This window comes from Chlorocebus sabaeus, chromosome 24 (assembly GCF_047675955.1).
Source record: "Chlorocebus sabaeus isolate Y175 chromosome 24, mChlSab1.0.hap1, whole genome shotgun sequence".
In the NCBI taxonomy this organism is placed as follows: Eukaryota; Metazoa; Chordata; class Mammalia; order Primates; family Cercopithecidae; genus Chlorocebus; species Chlorocebus sabaeus.
Genome location: NC_132927.1, coordinates 78,268,515 through 78,292,425, shown reverse-complemented (window position 1 = coordinate 78,292,425; position 23,911 = coordinate 78,268,515). Strand labels below are relative to the sequence as shown.

Below are 23,911 nucleotides of genomic sequence, written 5' to 3'. Positions count from 1 at the left end.
TGCCAGTCGGACCAGGTCCTCAGCGCCCTGTGCCTTCACTCCCACAGCTCCGCCCAGCACCACGATCTCCACACGCGTCGCCTACCCCGATGGCCCCAGCACTCCGTCCATGCTGCCCCAGAAGAGCTTGCAAAAATGCAGCTCGGGCTGGGCCATGTTGCCCTTATGGCTCTTTAATATCTGCTCACATTTTGAGGGAATTCTGCTCCCTCTCCACCCTCACCTCTCAGCACATCACACCAGCCCTCCCCATAACTGATACCCCACCAGGGCCAACACTTGCCACCCACCATGTCCCTGCTTTTCTCTACCTCTGCCGCGGGCACCTTCCCTCAAGGCTGACTGGGTGACCCCCTCAGTCAAACCAAGAGGCCAGGCCCCTGTACTGTGTGTGTCTTTCCTTAGAGATGGGAATGAATAAGCCGGTCCTGCCATCGCCAACACACTCCCCCCGGTGTCTTCTTAATACAATCTGATCATCTGAGCTGAATTCACCTGCCTCTCCTAATGGACTGTAAGCTCCCTGAGGCTGGGGGCTATGTCTTGTTCTCATCTTTGTGTCCTTAGAACCACAATTCAGGACACAGCACCTTGTCCTCGAGGGGGACATACAGAAACCTACGTGGCCACAAGACTCTGAGACCTGCGGGGACTGTTTCCCACCAGCACTTCTGCTTCTGACTACTCCGGGCGACAAGCAGTGCTTTCCACGGGACCCACCAACAGCCCTTGCTTGGAGTTCGGTTCACTTGGAGTTTGTCCTTGGGGCAAAGGACAGTGTCCCCACATGAGAATGCCATCAGATGTTCACAGCAAAATAAACCTCACATAGGGGGCACCGGCAGGCGAGGGTTCTGACTAGGAATAAAAATCTCCACTGAAGGCCGGGCGTGGTGGCTCACACCTATAATCCCAGCACCTTGGGAGGCCGAGGTGGGTAGATCACAAGGTCAGGAGTTCGAGACCAGCCTGGCCAACATAGTGAAACCCCATCTCTACTAAAAATACAAAAATTAGCCAGGCGTGGTGGCGGGCACCTGTAGTCCCAGCATACTCGGGAGGCTGAGGCAGGAGAATTGCTTGAACCCAGGAGGCGGAGGTTGTGGTGAGCTGAGATCACACCACTGCACTCCAGCCTGGGCGACAGAGCAAGACTCCGTCTCAAACAAAACAAAAGAAAAACCTTCACTGAGGTGCGTTCCTCACATGAGCTCCTCTCTCAAAGCAAAGGCAGGCATCCATTCCAACCCTGCCCCAGGCCGCTCACGGCAGTTTTGGTCGTTGCAAACACTGAGCCACAGCTACTCTGAGTTCACAGAAGTACCTGACTTCATTTCATACGGTTCCCACAAAAGCTGGGGTAAGTGAGTAGTAAAATATTATACGGCCCCTTTTGATGGATTAGGAGAAACACATTTATGTTGGAAACTGCCAATATTTCATGATTTTAGAAAATTAAATCATGTGTGACATTAAAAACCCCAACAAAGCTGCCACAACTGCTCAAACAAGATGCAGTCTTGAGGGCACCGCAGCCTTCCCGGGTCCCCAACGCCTGCTGGGTATGTGCTGTCACGCGTTTGAGTGGATGAAGGCTCAGTCTGCAAGGACGGGGGGCATGGGGGAACACACAGGGAGTCCCTGGGAACCCACCTTAAAAACAAAGCCCGCAAACCCATTCTCCACAGGCAGATCTGAGATGGAAAACCAAACTTTGAAAACCCAACTGTTTTCACTACAGAAATAAACAGACTGTATTATCCACAAAATTGGTGACTTTCTGTTGCTGTTATAATGTGAAGCAGTGATCAGAATTTAGAGGTTTTCTCCTGAGAATGAGAAGCAAGTAGGAGGCCAGAGTTTCCAGCTCTGAGATATTGACCCATGAAGTATTTTCTGTTTTGGAGACCATGTGCCATGCAACTAGAGCATGTGGATGAGACTCATGGGGACTGTGTCACAGATGGTGTCAACACAGAGATGAGGACAAGGCAGGGCTAAGCTCCCAGCATCACAGTTTGTCAAAGCTCCTAGGCAAAACCACGGCATGCCTGCCATCACCACAGACGTTTGTAAAGAGAGCAACCAAAAAGCATACATAAAGTTACTTGAGAACATTCAGGAAAAGCTGAGAAAAAGAAAAAAGAGAGCAATACGTATTTCGGAAGAAACACTGGTTACGTACAGTACGTACAGTAGTGAAACTGGGCCATGTTTGTCAATACAAACCAGCTCTTGATTTGTAATGTAACGATTTTGTGCAATTTTTTCAATAAGCTATTTCTATATTCTAGGTACATAAAATCAGACCTTCTGATTTGCGTGTGTGTGTGATTGTGTGTGTGTGTGCGTATTCATTTCTCACATGTTTTTGAGGCTATTGATTTCACCTGCGTATGTGCTGAGGTCCTTGACAATCCTGAGGACTGTCAGCACCCACGTTGCCTGTGGCTCTTCAGAACAAAGCAAGACACGCACCGTAGTGTCAGGCAGGGCTGGGCCTTATAAACTTGCCCAGGTTTATAGTGTTACCATGTTTTCAAACAAGTATCAGTATTTTAAGCACACTTTCAATATAAATTCAATTCATTAAAGTAGATAGCTATAGCTATGTACCTCAATTAAGGACTATACAGTTTTAGACAGTAAACTTAAAACAGCATTTGTATGTCAGTATGAATAAATACTGCTAGAAAAATGTTGGCTACCTGTTTTAGGTGGACTCAAGGGCTTACAATTAGAAATGTCATTCAGTTTTCCTGATCTGAGTTTCTTGATTGTAGTTTTATCAGAGTGTACAAACCAATATGTTGTTGTATAGGTAAATATATACTTTTAACTTTATATTCATGTATAACTTTTTATTAAATGTCAGAGAAATATAAAAACCAACTTAGATAACTACGCACATCCCTCGCTAAAAGAAACACGTTGTTGGGTTACATCTTTTCTGGAGAGTTGAAGGAAAGCTTGAGAATTCTTAGAGTGGCAAAGATTCAGACAAAAGATTTTGTGAAAAAGATTTTCTTTTTAAGAGGCACTGTTATAATTGGGCACACAGAACATGAAGAAAGAACTGTCATAATGCTCTAAGCATTTAGACCAGTGTACATCAAACCCAAGACCATGACACCAGGAAGCCCTCCCGGACCCCGGCCGTCGGCGCGGACTCACCAGAGCACACTGGCACCCGCTGCTGGGGAGGGAAGGAGGGTTAGCTGCTAACGTGGCAGAATACAGCTAATTTTTAATGATAAAAGGCTGGGCTTACAGGAACCTCATACAAAGAAGAAGACATCAAAACGTCATACTCTATTTCCAATCTAATTTCCTTTCCTTTAGAACTAATTTCATATGAAAAAGAAAGGGAAATGCTGTTTGAGCGACAGCATCTATGACATTTGAGAGAGGAAACATAGTCTTGGACTGGAATTCAAGTTTTCTTTTTACCACAGTATATTCATCAGATTCAGATCTTATTTAAAAAGCAGAGAAAAAAAGTCAAATCTGTGGTAAAAACGATATGGGGCAAAATAAGTACTTGTACAAGAGGAGGGTTACAAAGTTTAAAAGTACTTTTTATTGCAGACATTTTCATATACAACGTTAGTGAAATCACGTCCCCCCGCCATGGTGAAGACATATATTCCTATCTTATAAAAACATTCAAGTAACCCTGGGCGTTTTCATGTTACTCTTTTTTAGTACCTGGGGATTGGCTTTGGCTAGATTTTCTATTTTAACCCATGCTTCTTCCCGTTCTTTCATTTTTAGCTTCTCTCTGAAAAACAGTAAAATGTCATCTGTGTTAGAGATGAATCAGACACAAGAACAAGCTGAAGGGGCGAAGGCACAGGCAAGTTGGGCACAGCCAGCGGCTCCTCCCGCAGCCCCTCCACTCCATTTCCCCACACTGCACAGTGCCCAGCACAGCATGAAGAATGAACCGAGATTCAAACATGAGAAAATATCAGAACATTTAACATGATCAAGAATTGGAATTCTTAAAAGAAATCTAATCTAAGTAAGTCTTATGTCTCCATCCTTGCCCTTCCCCTGGTCGGTTGTTTCTTCATGGGACCTATATAATTTGATGAGAAGCTCATATATCCACTGAAGAAATGAGACTACAGGACAGTGTAAAGCGACCAGTGTCAAAGGAGCCAGTGTTCCTATTCCTACAATATTAAAAAGGAAACGTCTTAAGAGCCAGGAGACCTGGGTTGTTGACTGACTCCACTGCGGGAGGCCCGTGACTTTCAGTCAATCACTTAACTCAGATCCAAGTTTTTTCTTTCTTTTTTTTTTTTTTTTGCGACAGGGCCTCACTCTGTCGCCCAGACTGGAGTGCAGTAGCGCGATCTCGGCTCACTACAACCTCCACCTCCCAGGCTCAAGCGAGTCTTCTGCCTCAGCCTCCTGAGTAGCTGGGATTACAGGCGCATGCCACGACCGCCCGGCTATTTTTTGTAGTTTTAGTAGAGACGGGGTTTCACCATGTTGGCCAGGCTGGTCTCGAACTCCTGACCTCAAATGATCCACCTGCCATGACCTCCCAAAGTGCTGGGATTACAGGCATGAGCCACTGCGCCCGGCCAGGATCCAAGCTTTTTAACCCAGAAAATGTACTACACAACCTTTAAGGTCCTGTTGGGAAAGCTGTGGGATTCCATGAGAGGAGGATCTGCCGTCAGAAGGCCCTGCTGCTTGTGTGCTTCCCACCTGCACGCCGCACTGAGCGCTGAGATGAGAACGGACCACGCAGCGGGCAGCCCTAGAGGAGTGGCTGGCCTGTCTCCCCGGCTCTTTCCTGACGGATCCGTCGTCTCTCATGCTCTATGGTTCACTTAGGTGTATTCTGCATTTTTCCCCCCACACTACCCAGAATATAAACCCCAAAAGGGCAAGGATTTTTGTGGGTTTTATTCATTGCTATATTGCCAGAATCTAAAACAGGGCCTGGTGTACAGGTAAATATTCACGTATTTGTCTAAGGAATGACTAAATGGCAGTTGTTTCATATATATATACACATATACATACGCACATATATACACAGCGTATTTTGAATTACATTCGTGCAAAGCTTATCTACCTTAGCCAGTTTTAAGTGACAAGCAAAAAATAAAATCTGCCAATAGTCCATACTCAACTTGGAAGAAGACCTCCAACAACTATTTAATCACATTATGACTTGCACAGCCTACGGATAAAGTACTTTGCCACTTATATCATCCCTGGACACATGTGGGCTCAAAGACATGAGGGCAGGACCCTGATTTTGCAAAGGACAGACTAGATTCCAGAGAACACCCACATTACTGAGTTAATTAAATCAGAATAAAGCTACACTGAAACGAAGATTCCTGCTCTCTTGTATAAACCTCACAAGATATAATTCAAATCCCTGCCTTATAAACATGAAAATGGACTACACATTATAGCCTTTAAGCCCAATATAGCCAAGAAAAGAAAAAATTCTCAATGTTAAATTCTTGCGTACGTAAGCACTTACTGCAAAGAGGATTAATCTGGCAATACAAGGGGGGAGAACTGCTAACTTTAGACACCTGTTCTTTCAAAATACGTTATCATAACACAGTTTTAATTTGCTCTCCAAGTATGAGAGGCCTGGTTTTGCTTTCGAGTGAAGAGTAACGTTTTAGGACAAAACAGTGGAAGAGGTTTACTTAGGATTAAGAAAAAAACCCTGGAAACAGTAATTTGTGAAAGGAACAACTCACTTTAGTTTCTCTGCTTTGAACTGTTGTGTACAGTCATCAAATAGCTTTTGGTTCATCTCCATGAAGAGCTTCAGGGCGTTGTATATCAAGCCATGTATTGTCCTGTAAAGGAAACCGCACGGTGAGCCTGGGAGCACGTGTTCCTGCTGAGCCCTCGCCTCTCCACACTCAGGCTGCTCCATATTCCAACAGTCCCACACTGCACAGGTTTCCCAAGCTCTAAAATGCAAGGCCTGCTCATTCCCAGTTATTCATTTTCTGACAGTCAGCCACGCATCCGGAGACTTTCTTCAGCGTGGCTCTCACACAGCCACGGAGGCCACTCCACTTACTGTCTCCGGCTGACAGTGGCCAAAACCCACCTTGCTCAGAAACTGAATTAAAAACATTAAAATCTGAACAAACATGATTAAGACAAAATTATAAAGAGGACAATAATGGCAATACTTTATTTCCTATAAATGTCAGTTTCTTTTCAGCTTATTCTCTGAGGACAGAAAAATTAATTTTAATAATGCCAACACAGAGCTTTTTAAAGAGAAAATAAAATTAGCATAAAACAGCTTAATCAATGCTTAGTTCTCAGGCTCTGACACACATGGAGAGGGAAAGAGGCCAAACTGTCCCAGCTGAGCCTCTCGGTGACTCTAGTCCTAGCTGCCATCAGACTGCAGCCACATAAGAGCCCCGATCCCCCAGCAGACACCAGCGAAAGCCTGCACAGCAGAGCCTGCTCGGCCCGTAGGATTGTGAGCCACAATTGCCAGTAGCTAAAAAACAAATACCAAAAAACCTAACCCTCAAATCATAATTACTTCTTAATCCACTTTTTAATAAAACCCAAATCATACTTAGAAAACACTTAAAAGAACATGTTTTTCTTTGCAATGGGCAGGGATTGAGTTAGTTATGAATTGTGCTGACTTTCATACCACACTAAACCACACACAAGAAACACGGCGACGCTCCAGGGGCTTCTATTGTCATTGTTGCGCTCAATTAAAAAAAAAAAAATCAATGCAAGCCAGGCGTGGTGGCTCACACCTGTAATCCCAGCACTGTGGGAGGCTGAGGCTGGTGGATCACTTGAGGTCAGGAGCTCAAGACCAGCCTGGCCAACATGGCGAAACCTCGTCTCTATTACAAATGCAAAAATTAGCCAGGAGTGGTGGCTCGTGTCTGTAGTCCCAGCTACCTGGGAGGCTGAGGCAGGAGAATCACTTGAACCTGGGAGGCAAAGGCTACAGTGAGCTGAGATAGTGCCATTGCACTCCAGCCTGGGCAGCGACGGAGCAAGACTCCATCTCAAAAATAAATAAATAAACAAATTAATGCTACAAAGAACAGGCTGTTGAGGGTGGATGTGCTGTACTAAAAACTACAGCCACCACGCTATGGCCACGAGGGTCTTGGCTGCTGCTTCCACTGCTGTCAGCACGGCTGCTGGCCCTACAGCCACTAAGCGGCAGCAAATGCTTCCTCGGTGCCTATCATAAGCCAGGTACTTTATGCATATTAACTGTATCGTAGTCCTCCAACCCAGTGAAGATCGTTGCAAGGCAAAACACTTTACTTTCTCAGTTCTTCCGGCTGAGAAAGATCTGGTGAGAGCTAACTTCCCTGGGTAGCTGGTCAGGAGGAAGGCAGGAATGTGAACCAAAGTCATCCTCACTCTGATCTGCCTGCCCTTCTTTGTTCAATTCCTGGGCGGCGACCCTCAGAGGACTTGATGCAAGTGGACTGGCTGGACCCTTGCTTGGGGGTCTGGCTCAGAGCTCCAGGGCTAACACCTGTCTGGCTGCTGCTCTGCAGAATTCTGGGAAGGAGGCAGTGCCACCGGCAGCCTCGAGCGGACAAGGAGAGAGGGTGCATGGGAGAGGACTAGTCTGCCGGCAGTAGGGTGACTGTGCAGCACAGCAGGAGGGGTGCCCCAACAGACACTGGGAGTTAGGAGATCGCACTGGGCCAGAGTGCCGCTCACCATCTTTGTGCCGCGGACTGGGCTGCGAATGCCCTCCAAGTCTCACTTTCCTCACCCGTAAACTAAGGGAGGAGGGCTGCTCTTCTTTAAGTTCTGAGTTATAATTACAATGTACAATGGAAAGAGATGAAAGAAGGTAGGGAAAGAAAAACTCAGATACTCATATTTCTTTAAGTAACAGGAGTATTAGATGATACCATATTAATAAATAATATGGCCTGGCTGCAGTGGCTCATGTCGTCCCAGCACTTTGGGAAGCTGAGGTGGGTGGATCACTTGAGCTCAGGAGTTCGAGACCAGCCTGGGTAACATGGCAAAACCCCATCTCTACAAAAAATACAAAAATTAGCCAGGGGTGGCGGTGGGTGCCTGTAGTCCCAGCTACTCGGGACCCTGAGGCAGGAGGTTTGCTTGAGCCCAGGAGGTCCAGGCTGAAGTGAGCCATGATTGTGACACTACACTCCAGCTGGGGGGACAGAGCAAGACCCTGTCTAAAAAGAAATAAAATACAAACTTTAAAAAAGAAAAATAAATAAATAACGTGGCCCCATATCAACAGTTTCCTTTTAAAGTCTCAGAAGACTATTGCTCAGTAAACACATTTATTCATCCTCTTTAAGTCAAAAGATGAAGGAGCGGAGGAGGAGGAGATGCTTTTTGCTCCTGGGGCAATGCGGCTGTGTTCAGATCACCTGGCTTCCTCCTCTTCTCCAGGGAGTGGCCACTGTGGGGTGGTTCCTGGGCCTCACACAGGGGCTCCTCCAGGGTGCATGTCCGCAGAGCTCAAGAGACACCCGAGAATTCGGCGGCCACTGTGCCCCTGCGGGGGCTGAGCTCCATAAGCCCGGTGGAGACCTTCAGCTTCTCTGCAGGGTGCTCAGAAAGAGGTCTAGAAGCTGCTGTTACTGGGAGGTGGCTGCAAACCAATGTGCCTCTATACTGGCTAGGAACGAAGGTGAGGTGGTAAAATCAAAGGCCACAGAAACAACCCACAGTGCTACTTAATTTATAAGTCCACAAAGCAATTGACATTCTTGTTTCTTAACTGATATTTAAAATTCTGATATTTATTCTAACTGAAATAGCAGTAAAATGTGCCACATTTTAAAATGACTGAAAAAGATGGCAGCCAGTTCTTTCTTACTTGTTCCAATGGGTCTTTGAGTTGCGGTACAAGGAAGGAAACATGATGGGCAGAATCTTCGCTGCGTTGTCACTGATTAAACTCATGATGTATTCATTATTCCAGTAATAGAGAGCTCGCTCTGCCACCTGAAAGACACAAGTGGATGGCTTGCTGGAGGTTGTGCCTGAGACATCGGGCAGCTGTCCTTGCTATTAAACCCATGAGTCGGGTAATGAACTACCTTGGACCAGAAAATTATGATTATTTCTATAAATTCAAAATATTCTAGACTGTGACCTGTAACCCTGAAGAGCCTTCAACAAAGAGACAGATAATTTCTGTACATCAAGCAATCAGGAACATTGTCACATATTTCTTCACTTATTCAGTAAACATGTATGCTAGACGCTGGTTAGATGCTGAGGAGACAACTCAAAGTAGGCTGCTCCACCTATCCGTCTGCCTCCCCCATCTGTCAGGTCAAGGGGGTGCGCTGTGTTCTGCTGAGCGGTCAGCACTGAACAAAGCAAGGCAGAAATCCTTGCCTCCACGGAGCTTACATTCTAGAGGGGAGGAGACAGGTGATGGATGATTATTAATTTACTAGAAACGAAAAGTCACACACAAAGGGCAGCAGGGCAGGGGGACAGACAGCGGCGGTGTGTGTGGGGTGGGGTGGCTTCAATGGGGAGGAGGGGACATCTGAGCAAGGACCAGAGGGAGGAGAGGTCCTGAGTTGTCAGCACGGGGCTGGCTGAGGACCACTGCAGAGGGCAGTGGGGGCACGAACAAGAGGAGGGCACTGGGGGCATGAACGAGAGGAGGGCAGGGGAACAGGGCCTGAGTGCACTGGCCTTTACTCATGGGAAGCCACTGGAGGGTGGCTCCCCCATTTTTCTTTTTTTTTTGAGACAGATTTTTGCTCTTGTCACCCAGGCTGGAGTGCAATGGCATGATCTCGGTTCACCGCAACCTCTGCCTCCCAGGTTCAAGCAATTCTCCTGCCTCAGTCTCCCGAGTGGCTAGGATTACAGGTGCTCACCACCATGCCTGGCTAATTTTTTTGTATTTTTAGTGGAGACGGGGTTTTGCCATGTTGGTCAGGTTGGTCTCGAACTCCTGAGCTCAGGTGATCCACCTGCCTCGGCCTTCCAAAGTGCTGGGATTACAGGCACGAGCTACCACACCTGGCCCATCCATTTCTGTTTTTTAATTTTTTTTTTTTTTTTTGAGATGGAGTTTCATTCTGTCGCCCAGGCTGGAGTGCAGTGGGGCCATCTCGACTCACTGCAACCTCTGCCTCCTGGGTTCAAGCGATTCTCCTACCTCAGCCTCCTAAGTGGCTGGGACTACAGGCACGTGCCATCACGCCTGGCTAATTTTTGTATTTTTAGTAGAGACATAGTTTCACCATATTGGCCAGGCTGGTCTCGAACTTCTGACGTCAGGCGATCTGCCTGCCTTAGCCTCCCAAAGTGCTGGGACTACAAGCATGAGCCACTGCACTCGGCCCCCCATTTTTATTACTAAAACTTTCAAAAACAGACAAAGCTGCAAGACTAATATAATGAGTGCCCCCCACCTCCCTCCACCCAGATTCAACAACTGTTCATACCCTGCCCTATTTGCGTTTTCTCTCCATAGTCAACCAGAATGCATGTGCACGTTCCACAGAACTATCTGGGAGTTCGAGGCAGCCACCAGGACACTTGGCCTGTCCCCACCACAGCATGCGTGCCTCTGGGAAGAGGAGCTTCTCCTGTCTTACTACTATCACCACCTCCATCTGCACACAACTCACAGCAGCACTTGCAGCCTCTGAGCAGCGTGGGGCTGACGTTTCTCCGGCCAGAAGCCTCCGGCTTAGAGATCCTGAGGTTGCGGTGCAGTGTGTACGGGTGGGATGCTGAGAGAATGGCGGGTGAGCCTGTGCCAGGCTCAGGAATCAGGGCTGATTCCTCAGAGGCAGTGAGCTGGGATGAACTTTGCAGAACAGCAGGGAGGCAGGTAATGGGGAAGGGGAGGGCACGCATGAGAGTGAGGTGTGGATTCAAAACAAGGCACAATCGTAGCACAGCTCCTGGGCTAGTTGTTACTCAAGAGTTCAATACCTTGTACTTTAAAAAGCATCCATCTAGGCCAGGTGCGGTGGCTCATGCCTGTAATCCCAGCACTTTGGGAGGCCGAGGCAGGTGGATCACTAGAGGTCAGGAGTTCAAGGCCAGCCTGGCCAACATGGTGAAACCCCGTCTCCACTAAAAATACAAAAATCAGCCAGGTGTGGTGGCAGGCACCTGTAGTCCCAGTTACTCGGGAGGCTGAGACAAAAGAATCACTTCAACCTGGGAGGCGGAGGTTGCAGTGAGCTGAGATAATGCCATTGCACTCTAGCTTGGGCAACAAGAGCAAAACTTTGTCTCAAAAGAAAACAAACAAACAAAAAATAAAACCATCCATCCATCCATTCATCCACCCACCCACCCACCACCCACCAATATATGTGGGGGTAATATTTTAAGCCTGATTTAGAAAATAGAAGCTTAAGATGCTTGATGGTTTAAACTTTAACTTTTTCTAGTTTTTAAGACCAGTACTTTTTTTGGGTGGGAAAAAAACATCTAAAAGTTAAGAATGAGCCGGTGCCGTAGCTCACGCCTGTAATCTCAGCACTTTGGGAGGCCAAGGTGGGTGGATCACGAGGTTGGGAGTTCAAGATCGGCCTGGCCAATATTGTGAAATCCCGTCTCTACTAAAAATACAAAAATTAGCTGGGTGTGGTGGCGGGCACCTGCAATCCCAGCTACTTGGGAGGTGGAGAATCACTTGAACCTGGGAGGCGGAGCTTGCAGTGAGCCGAGATGGTGCCACTGCACTCCAGCCTGGGCAACAGAGTGAGACTCCATCTAAAAAAAAAAAAAAAAAAATTAAGAATGAGTTGGCCTTATGTATATGTGTCTGGAAAAGATTCTGGAATGTACTCTGTGCTGATCAGGTCCTCTAAGAAGCAGAAGCCAAGATGGGTGCAAGCGTGCATGGGGGACACAGATGAGGGCGAGTGGGGGTGCTGGGCCTGCAGCTGAAGGTCCGAGGGGGTCCTGGCGCTCAACTCCCTCATCAGAGGCATGGCAGGCCACCCTGGCAGCCTTTATGCTCTGTTCTTGGCAGGGATGTGAAGGCTTCTGTGACATATGGAGTGGCACCCAAGCCCCTGGCAGCTGCATGGCCACCTTGGCTCTGCTTTCCCCACCTGGACTTCCCTTCCTTCTTGCCCTGTCACATGCTTTTATGCAAAACAGCACATTGTGAGTTCGCTCGTCCGTGTCTTCTCTCGGAATTCTGATGTTACCTATGTCGGTAGCTAATTTTGCATCTAGGGAAGGAGTTCAAGTTTTCAGGACACTTCCCACAACTGGCAGTCTCTCCTGTACTTCGACCAGGGCTCTGTGTCACTGCTCTCTACCGTTTCTAGGAAACCATGCTCCTTTGTACAAAGTGCTCACACAAGTCTTGAAAAACATTATTTTCTCTGTAGGCCAGGATTGACGGAAAACAAACAAACAAAAAACCCAAAACATCATTTTCCTTTCTTAGTTCCTATGTGAAAACTCACTGAAATTTATAAAATGAAAATAATCTGAATATTTGTAATGGAAGAGACCACAGCAGTTCCCTCCTTTAACCCGACTCAGCCTGGCCTCACTTTACTACGGCTGCCCACGCTCCAGAGCTTCTTACTCCTCTGTCACTTGCCTTCTTGTCTTAGTTTTGTTGGTTTCAATGACCTCTTTTCAAAACCATCTTGAAAGGCTCAGTTCGGAGGACCCCTCACTCTTGTGGACTTTTTCTAACCACTTAGACCTGTGCTAAGGTAACTGCTCATGTGCTTCCGAGAGCCTGCTGCACACGCCACCTGGCCTTTCACGTTTGGCTGTAAGGTGGTGGTGTGACACGGTCACCATCTTCCACTGCGTGGCCTGCTCCCTGGGCACCAGGAGGTCGTGCTCATTTTGTGCCTATTTTCACCTCATTCATGATGAGTGCACAATAAATATCCGCTCAATGATGCAAAAGCACAGGTGGCTAGCACGTCCAACAGAGGCAGGCAGGCCGGGAAGGTGGGTGGGGGTGGCCTTCCAAAGAGGTGATGAGCTGAGGCTGGCTTGAAGGGTTAAGGAAACGGGGAAAAGAAAGTAGAAAGTAGCTCTGACCAAGGTCGTCCTCTCGCACAGGAATCTGGCAGTGACAAAAGTCAGAGCTGTCAGCCGTTTTGAAAGGTAAAGGGAGACGCATTTACACAATGTCAGGAATGAAGTGCCTCAGCAGCAAGGGCATCTCAGAGCCGAGGCTCTGACCACCTGTTGTCTATCAACGTTGATGCTCAGGTGTGGAAAGGAAGGTTTTATGAACTTGGAAGCACACTGAACATGAAGACAAAGACAGCTTTAGAGAAGCCAGATGACTGCTCTTATTGAGAAAAAGTATTGCAGCAGAGGGGACAAGACGTTCAAGGGTATTCTATACAATTCATAGTTGCAGCATCGTATTTGAAGTATAATTCAAGTAAAAACTTGGATTTTACCTTTAAATTGCATGAGAGGCAAACCATGGCCAGCTACACATGGAACTTTTCCTTTCCCAAATGAACACGGGAACAATTTAATCAGGTCTCCCCAAGCCCCACATACCTGGAAGTGTGGGCTGGAGACACATTTGGCCAACTGCCGGAAGAGGGGCTCCATGATCTTCACAAATTCTGATGGTTCAATGACGTCTAAAATCTCTTCTAATTCATTTAAGAACATTACTTCTTTTGGACTGTGAGTCTTTGGCCAGTATTTGAGAAGTGCCATCACCACCTACAAAAGAAATGACACATGGAGTGACTGATGCCCATGAGGCCCCAACACCTGCAGGGGAAGAAGTCTGTCTTTTCACTGAGGTGGCTCCACTGCAAGGCAACACAGGAAGATGCTGCTGTCTTCCTTACGGAGGGAACAGTGACTCAGTCACTGTACGTGATCTTCTGTATTTGAGAAATCAGTCTGTCTGTCTGGTTATCTAACTATCTGATCAATCAGTTTATTCAGAGACGGGTCACACCACGTTGTCCAGGCTGGATTCGAACTCCTGGGCTCCAGTGATCCTCCTGCTTCAGCCTCTGAGCAGCTGGGACCACAGGCACGTACCACCTGCCTGGCTTAATTTTATATACTTCAGAAATTATACAATTTTAATTTATATAACCCACTTTCTCTGATCAAACACCATTTCAGTAAGAGTCCATTCTTTTAAAAAAAGAAAAAAAAATAGCAGTTGGGGCAATTTAGAAAGAATAAGATCAATGGAGAAAACACAGAGCATTATCAATTCATATGTGCATTTTAGTGTGGAAGCAGCCGGTACTGAAACTGCTGGCCACGTGGACACAACCCATTTCTTTCTCAAATTTATCAACCATCCATATGTATTTATATACAAACACACATACTTTTGTATGCATAGACAGTGTTTTCAACTGTGTTAAAATATGTCAAAAATAGTGATGTGAACTAAGTTGACCTTTTTAACTTGCATCTGCAGGTGCTGTGATGGGACCCCGGGCAGGGTGCACTGTGCTCTCTGTGCTCACACCTGTGGGCATCAGATGCAACAGCTTGAGCAGTGCTGGGCCTGCAGTGAGCAGGCTGCAGTGGCAGCTGTAGCTAGGACTGTCACCACCCAGAGGGTCTGTGCCACCAGCTCTCTGCCAGGCACAGCCCGTCGGACTGCAGTGGTTTCCCAGCTTGTGGATAGTGGCTGTTTTATGTTCCTTGGCCAAGTCAGACAGCTAGAAAGGACTTCCACTGGGCAACCTTTCTTTCTTTATATGTTCCTGTAGTCTCCAAACGTCTTACCACAATCATACCAGTACAAAATACTGAATTTGAATCCATGCAGATTTCATAATATTTTTACAGTGTAGCCATGTTAGTTCTAAAAAAGTACTACAATCCAAAACAGGCATTTATATATGAAGTGCATGTATGCGCTTACACACATAAATCGCACAAGTGCAGTCCAGCACGTTAGAGCAGCTGTTTGGCCCAGTCACAGCAACATCGTGGGGCTTCTACAGTTCTTGTGCGGTGCAACTGCCGCAAATGCTGGACCCTGGGACCGCCTGGTCATTTTCACTCACTAGTCATTTCCAGCTCAGTAGATCACACCAACTCATGGCTTAGCAGGCCAGCCTTTTAATCATTACAGTGATTTTTTAAAAAGGTGGACATTTAACATCCATTTAGAAAAATTTTGTTTTGATGCTTTGGCATTTGGGCTCCCAGATAATCTTTTATGATACTGCACTTTATAAAACTCCAAAATCCACGAAACAAAGGAAGTGAGGCTAGGGGTGGTGGCTCACGCATGTATGTAATCTCAGGACTTTGGGAGGTCGAGGTGGGAGGAATGCTTGAGCCCAGGAGTCTGACACTGGCCTGGGCACCGTGGTGAGGTCCTGTCTCTACATAAAATTTAAAAATTAGCCTGGTGTGGTGATGGGCACCTGTGGTCCTAGCTACTCAAGAGGCTAAGGTGCAAGGATTGCTTGAGCCCAGGAGGCTGAGGCTGCAGTGAGCCATGACTGTGCCACTGTACTCCAAGACTCTAACAAACAAACAAAAACCCCAAAAAAGCCAAATAAAAATAAAAAAGGAAGTGCTGCTAGTTTTGAAGTCTGACATAAAAATCTACCATACAAGTGTCTTTAAAAGGACTTATTTCGGCCGGGTGCGGTGGCTCACGCCAGTCATCCCAGCACTTTGGGAGGCCGAGGCGGGTGGATCACAAGGTCAAGAGATTGAGACCATCTTGGCTAACACGATGAAACCCCATCTCTACTAAACAAAAACTGCAAAAAATTAGCCGGGCGTGGTGGCGGGCGCCTGTAGTCCCAGAATGGCGTGAACCCGGGAGGTGGAGCTTGCAGTGAGCTGAGATTGCGCCACTGCACTCCAGCCTGGGTGACAGAGCGAGACTCCATCTCAAAAAAAAACCAAAAAACAAAAAAAAGAAAAAACAAAAAAGGAATTATTTCTAAAAATGCATCATTTAATGGTTCTCCTACCTCAAAACTACTGAATAAATATTCGTTGTCTTCCTACCACACTCCGTGTGTACTGGAATCACTCTTAAGGATATAGCAGATGCAAATCACTTCCTACATCTATTTCTCTTCATTTGTCAAATGGAATTTTATTAGAAGAAATATGTTAATTTGTGAACTATACAACACAACTGATTTAGCTATTCCATTTCTCTGGAAAAGGTATCATTTCTGGGATGGGATTCACACACGGGCCTTCCAGTTCACACTGTTTGGATGAGCTGTGACTGGACCAGCTATTTGGCCGCGTCAGTGTGGCGTGCTCTGTGGAGGAGGGTGTCCGCTCAGGGAATGCGAATCCGAGGCAACAATGGCTGTGTGCTGCTGGGTTTTCCTTTGGAAGACCAAGGACTGCCCGCTCCCTGCAGAGGGCAGGTGAGCCAGTGGCCCCAGCCTTGAGTCTTGGGGAGCCCCCTTCCTGTCCTGGTAGACTAAGGAGAAAGGAGAGCTGCTACTACGCCATGGAGTAAAACGTGATGAGACTGAAGAGGCAGGTGGGTGAAAACGGAACACGGTTTTACTTCTGTAAAATCTCTGATGAGCTTCTGTTCTTCTTCCAACAGAGGAAGTGCTTCATGTGCCCAGAAAGCTTTTGAGCACTGCACACAATCAGCAAATGAAAAACACTAATTACAGTATTTACTACAAATGGGGCAACACATGTCCTTCATATCTCAGTCTTCTAAGTGGATCTGACTTTAAACATTCCTGAGCCTGGACATTTGATGGCTTCAGGAGTCCCTTTGGTGCAGGTCTGTGAGACGGACGTGGACACCAGGTGTCCTATGTGCTACCAAGAGATGCACACCCGTACAAAAGCCTGCACTTTGATCTTATCATTAACAAGCTTTCAATGCTGAAGTAAGACAAAATGGCTTTTGTGTTTTCATAAAATAGGCATTTCAAAAGAGAGAATTTACTGACATGTGAGTCTGAATGTTCTTAATATGTAGGAAATTATATCTGCTTTCTAAAGCTGGGACAGTACCATTACATTATCCGTACAGCAGGAAACTAAGCAGTGAAGTGTCCCTAGGTGGGAACACTGGGGCCTGGGTTGGTGAGGTTTGTACCTTCTTTGTGCTGGTGCCAAGTTAGAGTCCTGCATGTAACATCTACGCTGGAAGGACCCAACTGAAGCCGGCACCGGGTCTCTTGCCCTCTTTTAGACGTGACTGCAATTAACAGCTCTCACTCTTGCAAAGTGATATTCACTTTATTTACTATATTCTTGGGAATTAAAAACATTTACAAACATTCTCTGCTTTTGTTACTTTTCGGTGGAAGAGAGAATAGGGTGGGGATCATTCACTGAGCCCTCGTTGGAGAAGGATTAGGGTCAGGCTGACAGACAGTGAATGGGGGAATAAAGATGCTGGGACAGCGGCTTAGGTGGGAGTAGCCTCGTCTGTGGTAAATGCAATGTGGCATTTGGTGAATTCTTCAGCCACTACAGGAGTATGAGAAATACGCACAAAGAAAATTCATGAAAGAAAACTGCAGACTTTCAAAAAATCTCTCCTTCCATATCTTTCTTTTCCTTCTATTTGTGTTTACTTATTTATTTGAAACAGGGTCTTACTCTGTCACTCAGGATGGAGTGCAGTTTGTGCATTCATAGCTCACAGCAGCCTTGACCTCCTTCCTGGGCTCAAGCCACTATTCCACCTCGGCCTTGCGAGTAGCTGGGACCACAGGTACGTGTCACCATGCCCAGCTAATTATTGTTATTATTTTTTCAGTAGAGAGGAGGTTGCCCAGGCTGGTCTCAAACTCCTGGCCTCAAGGGCTCCTTCTGCCTTGGCCTCCCAAAGTGCTGGCATTAGGGGCATGAGCCACTGTGCCCAGCTCTCTTTTTTGAATAGGAAAACGTGGGAGAGGAGGGGAGAGAGAAATTTATTTATTTATTTTTTTTACATATTACTTTCTCTAGTAAAATCTCTGTGATAGTTAATACTCAGTGCCAACTTGATTGGATTGAAGGATGCACTGGGTGTGTCTGTGAGGGTGATGCAAAAGGAGATTAACATTTGAGTCAGTGGGCTGGGAAAGGCAGACCCACCCTTAATGTGGGTGGGCACCATCTAAGCTGCCAGAAAGGCCAGAATATAAAGCAGGCAGAAGAATGGGAAAAGACTAGACTGGCCTAGCCTCCCAGCCTACATCTTTCTGCTGTGCTGGATGCTTCCTGCCCTCAAACATCAGACTCCAAGTTCCTCAGCTTTGGAACAGGTCTGGCTTCCCTGCTCCTCAGCTTGCAGATGGCCTATCGTAGGACCTTGTAATCATGTGAGTTAATACTCCTTAATAAACTCTCCTTTATATATAATCTATCTTATTAGTTCTGTCCCTCTAGAAAACTCTGAATAATACCACCTCTTGGCCAGGTGCAGTGGCTCACGCCTGCAATCCCAGCACTTTGGGAGGCTGAGGTGGGTGGATCACCTGAGGTCAGGAGTTCGAGACCAGCTTCGCCAGCATGGCGAAACCCCATCTCTATTAAAACTACAAAAATTAGCCAGGCTTGGTGATGCGCGCCTGTAGTCCCAGCTACTTGGGAGGCTGAGGCAGGAGAATCTTTTGAACCTGGGAGGTGGAGGTTGCAGTGAGCCGAGATCACGCCACTATACTCCAGCCTGGGTGACAGAGCAAGATCCTGTCTCCAAATAATAATAATAATAATAATAGTAATACAACCTCGCACCCTTCAGTGTGGAGAAGACCTCAAATATAGGCAGAAGAGTTAAGGCATGTAACCACTGGAGAAAATACAGTTAAACAAAAATCCCCAATGAGTTTTATTAACACTGTTCATTTTTCTTTTTCCTACCTAAACATGTCTTCAGTCAGTTAAGCAGGATAAAAATAACACCTCCTCACCCTAAGCCTTGACTATGCTTGATGCTGAAGTGTGATGAGATTTGGTACATTTCCTTGGGAGGTCCCCAAAATCTCGGGTGGAGGCATCTAGGGGTGGAGGGAGAGCGTGCAGGGATGCGACCCTCCATGAGGGCCTGGCAGGGCACGGCGGGCCCAGCTCGCGGCTCTGTAGCCCCTGCTACCTCTGCAGTCATAGGACAAGAGCTCTTCTTGAATTTTGTCGGTGAAATGGAGGGAATCTACACATAGAATTTAAAAGCTTAGAAGAAAGCAGAGCCGAAAAGCCAGTTTTACTCAGAAATTCAATGTTAAGAATTTCTCATGCAATTGCACTATAAAAATTACAATGTCACAAGAGAACTGTGAAAGAGAGAAAGGGACGAGGAATGACAAGATCTACCTTTTCTAGTCTAACAGTGACTTTTAAAAGAGCACTCAAACATCTGAATTGGCTCCTAACATTCCTTACTTTGACATTCAAATAATTAAAAAAAAACAAACCCAATTTAAAAAATGGGCAATGGATTTAAATGGACATTTCTGCAAAGAAGATAAACAATTTTTTTTTTTTTTTTTTTTTGGAGAGAGGGTTTCACTCTGTTGCCCAGGCAAACACCATCATGCCTGGCTAATTTTTGTATTTTTTGTAGAGATGGGGTTTTGCCATATTGCCCAGGCTGGTCTCCAACTCTTGGGCTCAAGTGATTTACCCGCCTCAGCCTCCCAAAGTGTTGGGAGTATAAGAGTGAGCCACCACACCCGGGCCAAGAAGGGACACAGATTTTGGTCAATAAGCACTGAAAAGATGCTCGACATCACCAGTCATTAGGAAACTGCAAATCAAAACCACAACAAGATACTATTTCACACCACTAGGCTGGCTATCATTAAAACAACAGGTCGGGTGCAGTGGCTCATGCCTGTTATCCCAGCACTTTGGGAGGCTGATGTGGGCGGATCACTTGAGGTCAGGAGTTTGAGACCAGCCTGACCAACATGGTGAAACCCTGTCTCTATTAAAAATGCAAAAATTAGCCGGGCATGGGGGCAGGCACCTGTAATCCCAGCTACTCGGGAGACTGAGATAGGAGAATCGCTTGAACCCAAGAGGCAGAGGTTGCAGTGAGCCAAGATTGCACCATTGCACTCCAGCCTGGGTGACAGAGTGACACTTTCTCTCCCCCCAAAATAAATAGATAGATAGACAGACAGAGAGATAGATAGATAGAAAGAAAACAGCAGCAGCAGCAGCAGCATTGGTGAGGATACGGGGAGACGGGAGCCTTTGTGCATTGCTGCGGGGAATGTAAAACAGGGCAGTCGCTGTGGAAAACAGTATCATGGTTTGTCCCACAGCTAAACATACAATTACCATATGATTCAGCAATTCCACTTCTGGATATATATCCAAAGGAATTGAAAATGGGGACTATAGCAAATATCTGTACACCAGTACACAAATAGCAGCATTATTCGCAATAGCTGAAAGGTGGGAATAACCCAAGCGTACACTGAAAAAACAATAGATAAACCCAATGTGTTCTATCCATACAGTAGAACAGCATTCAACCACGATGCGGAATGAAGTTCTGACATGCAACACAAGGATGAACCCTGGAAGACATTACGCTGAGTGAAATAAGCCAGGTGTGAATGGACAAGCATTCTATGATTCTCCTTATATAAAGTACCTGGAATAGTCAAATTCAGAGATAAAGCAGATTACAGGTCAGCAGGGGCCAGAGGGAGGGGAACGGGGAGTTATTGTTTAATGGGTAGAATTTCTGTTTGGGACGATGACAAAGCTTTGGAAATAGTGGTGATGGTTGTGCAACATTATGAATGTAATTAATGCTGGTGAATTGTACATTTAACACAGTTAAAATGACAAATTCTATGTTTTATATATTTTACCATTATTTAAACAAATTCAAAATGTAACATATCAAAAATTTTTGAATTGTACTCTTTAAATGGGTGAATTGTATGGTATGTGAATTATATCTCAATAAAGTTGCTTCAAAAATGTATTTAAATGTTTAAACTGGCACCTGACATGTCTGTTAACCCTGGCTATGACAGCCTTTTACTTTTAATAAACAAGATTACAAATCCTCTGACAAACTGATGAAGGTTGAAAAAAATTCAAATCCGCACACAGAACAGCAGTAATCTAACGTTCACTTGTGATTCAATGATCATAAAACAGTTACAGTGTAACTTGGGAAGTATTTTCAAGACGGTAAAGCCTCTTCAGTACAAGAATTTCAAACCCTAATTATAATTCTTCTCATCATAATCAGTTCAATATGTTGTCAAACCAAGCAGATGTGAAACTACTGAACTGCACACTAAAATTCAGTGGCCACGACCGCTCAAGTGCTTTACGTTCGAAAGAGTAAAGTGCGATGAGGGATAAGGCGGCAATCTCATCACATAAAATCATCACTGTAATAAAGGAACCTGCAATTAAAATGACTATACTTTGAAAACCTATAACCTATGAATGAAATGAGCCTGTTTATTAGTACTGCAATTTAAGATGAAAAAGTCTCAATGGCAATTTGGTGAAGCAGATGTCGTAATATTTACATTCAGTGAAACACACACATCTTACAAGATGCGCTAGCAACCGTACTTACTGGTTCCGTGAGGGTGCTGTCCTTTTCTAAAAACTGCACCACACAGTACGCCAGCTACAAAGCGAAAGGAGAAAGAGTATTACCATTTCAACATGGAAATGCTGCTGAGCTGCTTCTAGAATTGTCGTTAAACAACTTCCCACAGCAAGACAAGGACCCACAGTATAGACAAAGCCCTTGTGTGATCATGATGCTGCCCCCAGGGTGTGCCACCCCCCGGCAGGCTCCACAGGAGGCTCTGAGTGGGACTTTCAGGGAGGGACCCCAGGAGCAATGCTCAACGTTCATGTTAAAGGGCATTACCACTAATGCCCATGAATTGGTGATAGATCAGAAAGCTGAAAAATAAAAATAAGAAAAATAAATCAGGAAACAGTCTTCTTAGTCTAACTACCACTAAATCAATCCGGTATGATGGGATTTTCTTGTGGTCCTTGTGGAGATTACAATCAACAAGTCACCTAACAGTGGGAAGAACAAATTAAAATCTGGTTCCATCTTAAATCTCTGAACTATTTCTTTTGTACAACAATTAATATGATAATCTGGCTGGATGCAAAGATATTACCAGTTAAGAGAAGTCAGAGAAAATAAATATTTCCTAGGAAGAATCAATTAAAGAATATACCTTTGGTCATTTAGCTCCTACCACAAGCTCTGAACGTAGGGCCTGGCAGAAAGGAGGCTTGTGCGCCCTGTGCCTGTGCTGGGGCGTGGCCCTGTGACCACCGAACGTGAACAAAGACGCTGACGGCAGCCAGAGTGAAAGAAAATCAAATCTAGGTAAATGCAGCCCACTAACCACGTACTGACCAATTTTTCAGTACAGCTGTACTTAGATTGCTACAATTTTAAAAATTCACACTTTTGTTTATTAATTTACTTATTTTTGAGATGGAGTTTCACTCTTGTTGCCCAGGCTGGAGTACAATGGCGCGATCTCAGCTCACTGCAACCTCCGCTGCCCAGGTTCAAGCGATTCTCCTGCCTCAGCCTCCCGAGTAGCTGGGACTACAGGCACGCGCCACGACGCCCGGCTTGTTTTGTATTTGAAGCAGAGACGGGTTTATCCATATTGGTCAGGCTGGTCTTGAACTCCCAACTTTAGGTGATCTGCCCGCCTCAGCCTCCCAAAGTGCTGGGATTACAGGCAGCTTTATTTTTTTAAAAAACGTTTTCATAGGCCATTCATTGGCCATGGACCTATAGAGGCTTTTCTCTTAAAGGTGCTGAGTTTTAGATTACACTACAAAAAACTCCACTCAGAAGTCTTCCTAGACTCCTTTCCGAGAGTTACTCCTTTCTCTATGCTTAAAACTAACTGAAAAATTCTGTATTACAGAGATTTTTCTGAATTTCTTAAAAGGAATCTCTCTTTATCCCCTTACTCTTTCAATTATCACCAGAAGTTGGTTACCAAAGTCAGTAGTGTCGTATAAAGAAGAAAGCACTCTCAGTTAAGGCTGGATTCACTATCTTGTATTCAATCCTGATCAAATGCCAACAGCTGTGTTCCTAGAGTTCCCACTGCCCCTTACCTGGGGATGGTAGACACTCAGAGATTTCACTTTGTGCAAAGGTAGTAACACCTTCAATAAGAAAATCTTGTGCTCTTCTTTGAGTGGTAAGGCAAATCCATTAATTATACTGTAAAAAGAACATTTATTCGGTTTGAACATTTACAAATTCCAGTTTTTTTTTTTTTTTTTGAGACGGAGTCTCGCTCTGTCGCCCAGGCTGGAGTGCAGTGGCCGGATCTCAGCTCACTGCAAGCTCCGCCTCCCGGGTTTACGTCATTCTCCTGCCTCAGCCTCCCGAGTAGCTGGGAGTACAGGCACCCGTCACCTTGCCCGGCTAGTTTTTTGTGTTTTTTTAGTAGAGACGGGGTTTCACTGTGTTAGCCAGGATGGTCTCGATCTCCAGACCTCGTGATCCGCCCGTCTCAGCCTCCCAAAGTGCTGAGATTAAAGGCTTGAGCCACTGCGCCCGGCCCAAATTCCAGGTTTTAAACAAACATCTTGCTGTTTTTCTTTCAATTTTTGTTGTTTTCACCATCAAAACTCAGCAGGCAAAATATATGTAGCTAAGCATGTTGCCATGCACCTGTGCCCCAGCTAATTTGGGAGGCTGAGGTGGGAGGATCATCTGAGCCCAGAGTTCAAGGCTGTAGTGTGCCATAATCACACCCGTGAAGAGCCACTGTTCCCTAGCCTGGGTAGTATAGTGAGCTCCTATACAGGGGTCTGTGGAACATTTTATATAGCGCTCCGGTCCCCGCAACAGTCTACAAGGGAAATCCGAGGATTCTTCCTATATATATATACACATATGTGTGTGTGTATATGTGTGTGTATCAGAAAAAAGAGGATACCAGCAAAAAGTTTAAAAATACTA

The 23,911-nt window shown here is 45.7% G+C and overlaps 1 protein-coding gene across 8 annotated transcripts in view; it reads right to left on the bottom strand.

Moving 5' to 3' along the window:
* PPP2R5C (protein phosphatase 2 regulatory subunit B'gamma) overlaps positions 1-23,911 on the bottom strand; it is a 167,278-nt gene that overhangs the window by 11,630 nt on the left and 131,737 nt on the right. For all 8 annotated transcript variants that reach the window (XM_007987870.3, XM_007987872.3, XM_007987871.3 and 5 more), the window contains 6 exons: positions 23,056-23,164; positions 21,518-21,571; positions 13,537-13,707; positions 8,870-8,997; positions 5,745-5,846; positions 3,709-3,781 (listed from right to left, as the gene is read on the bottom strand). In XM_007987870.3, the coding sequence (XP_007986061.1) occupies positions 3,709-3,781; positions 5,745-5,846; positions 8,870-8,997; positions 13,537-13,707; positions 21,518-21,571; positions 23,056-23,164 (637 nt within the window). The remainder of the gene's footprint in view (positions 1-3,708; positions 3,782-5,744; positions 5,847-8,869; positions 8,998-13,536; positions 13,708-21,517; positions 21,572-23,055; positions 23,165-23,911) is intronic.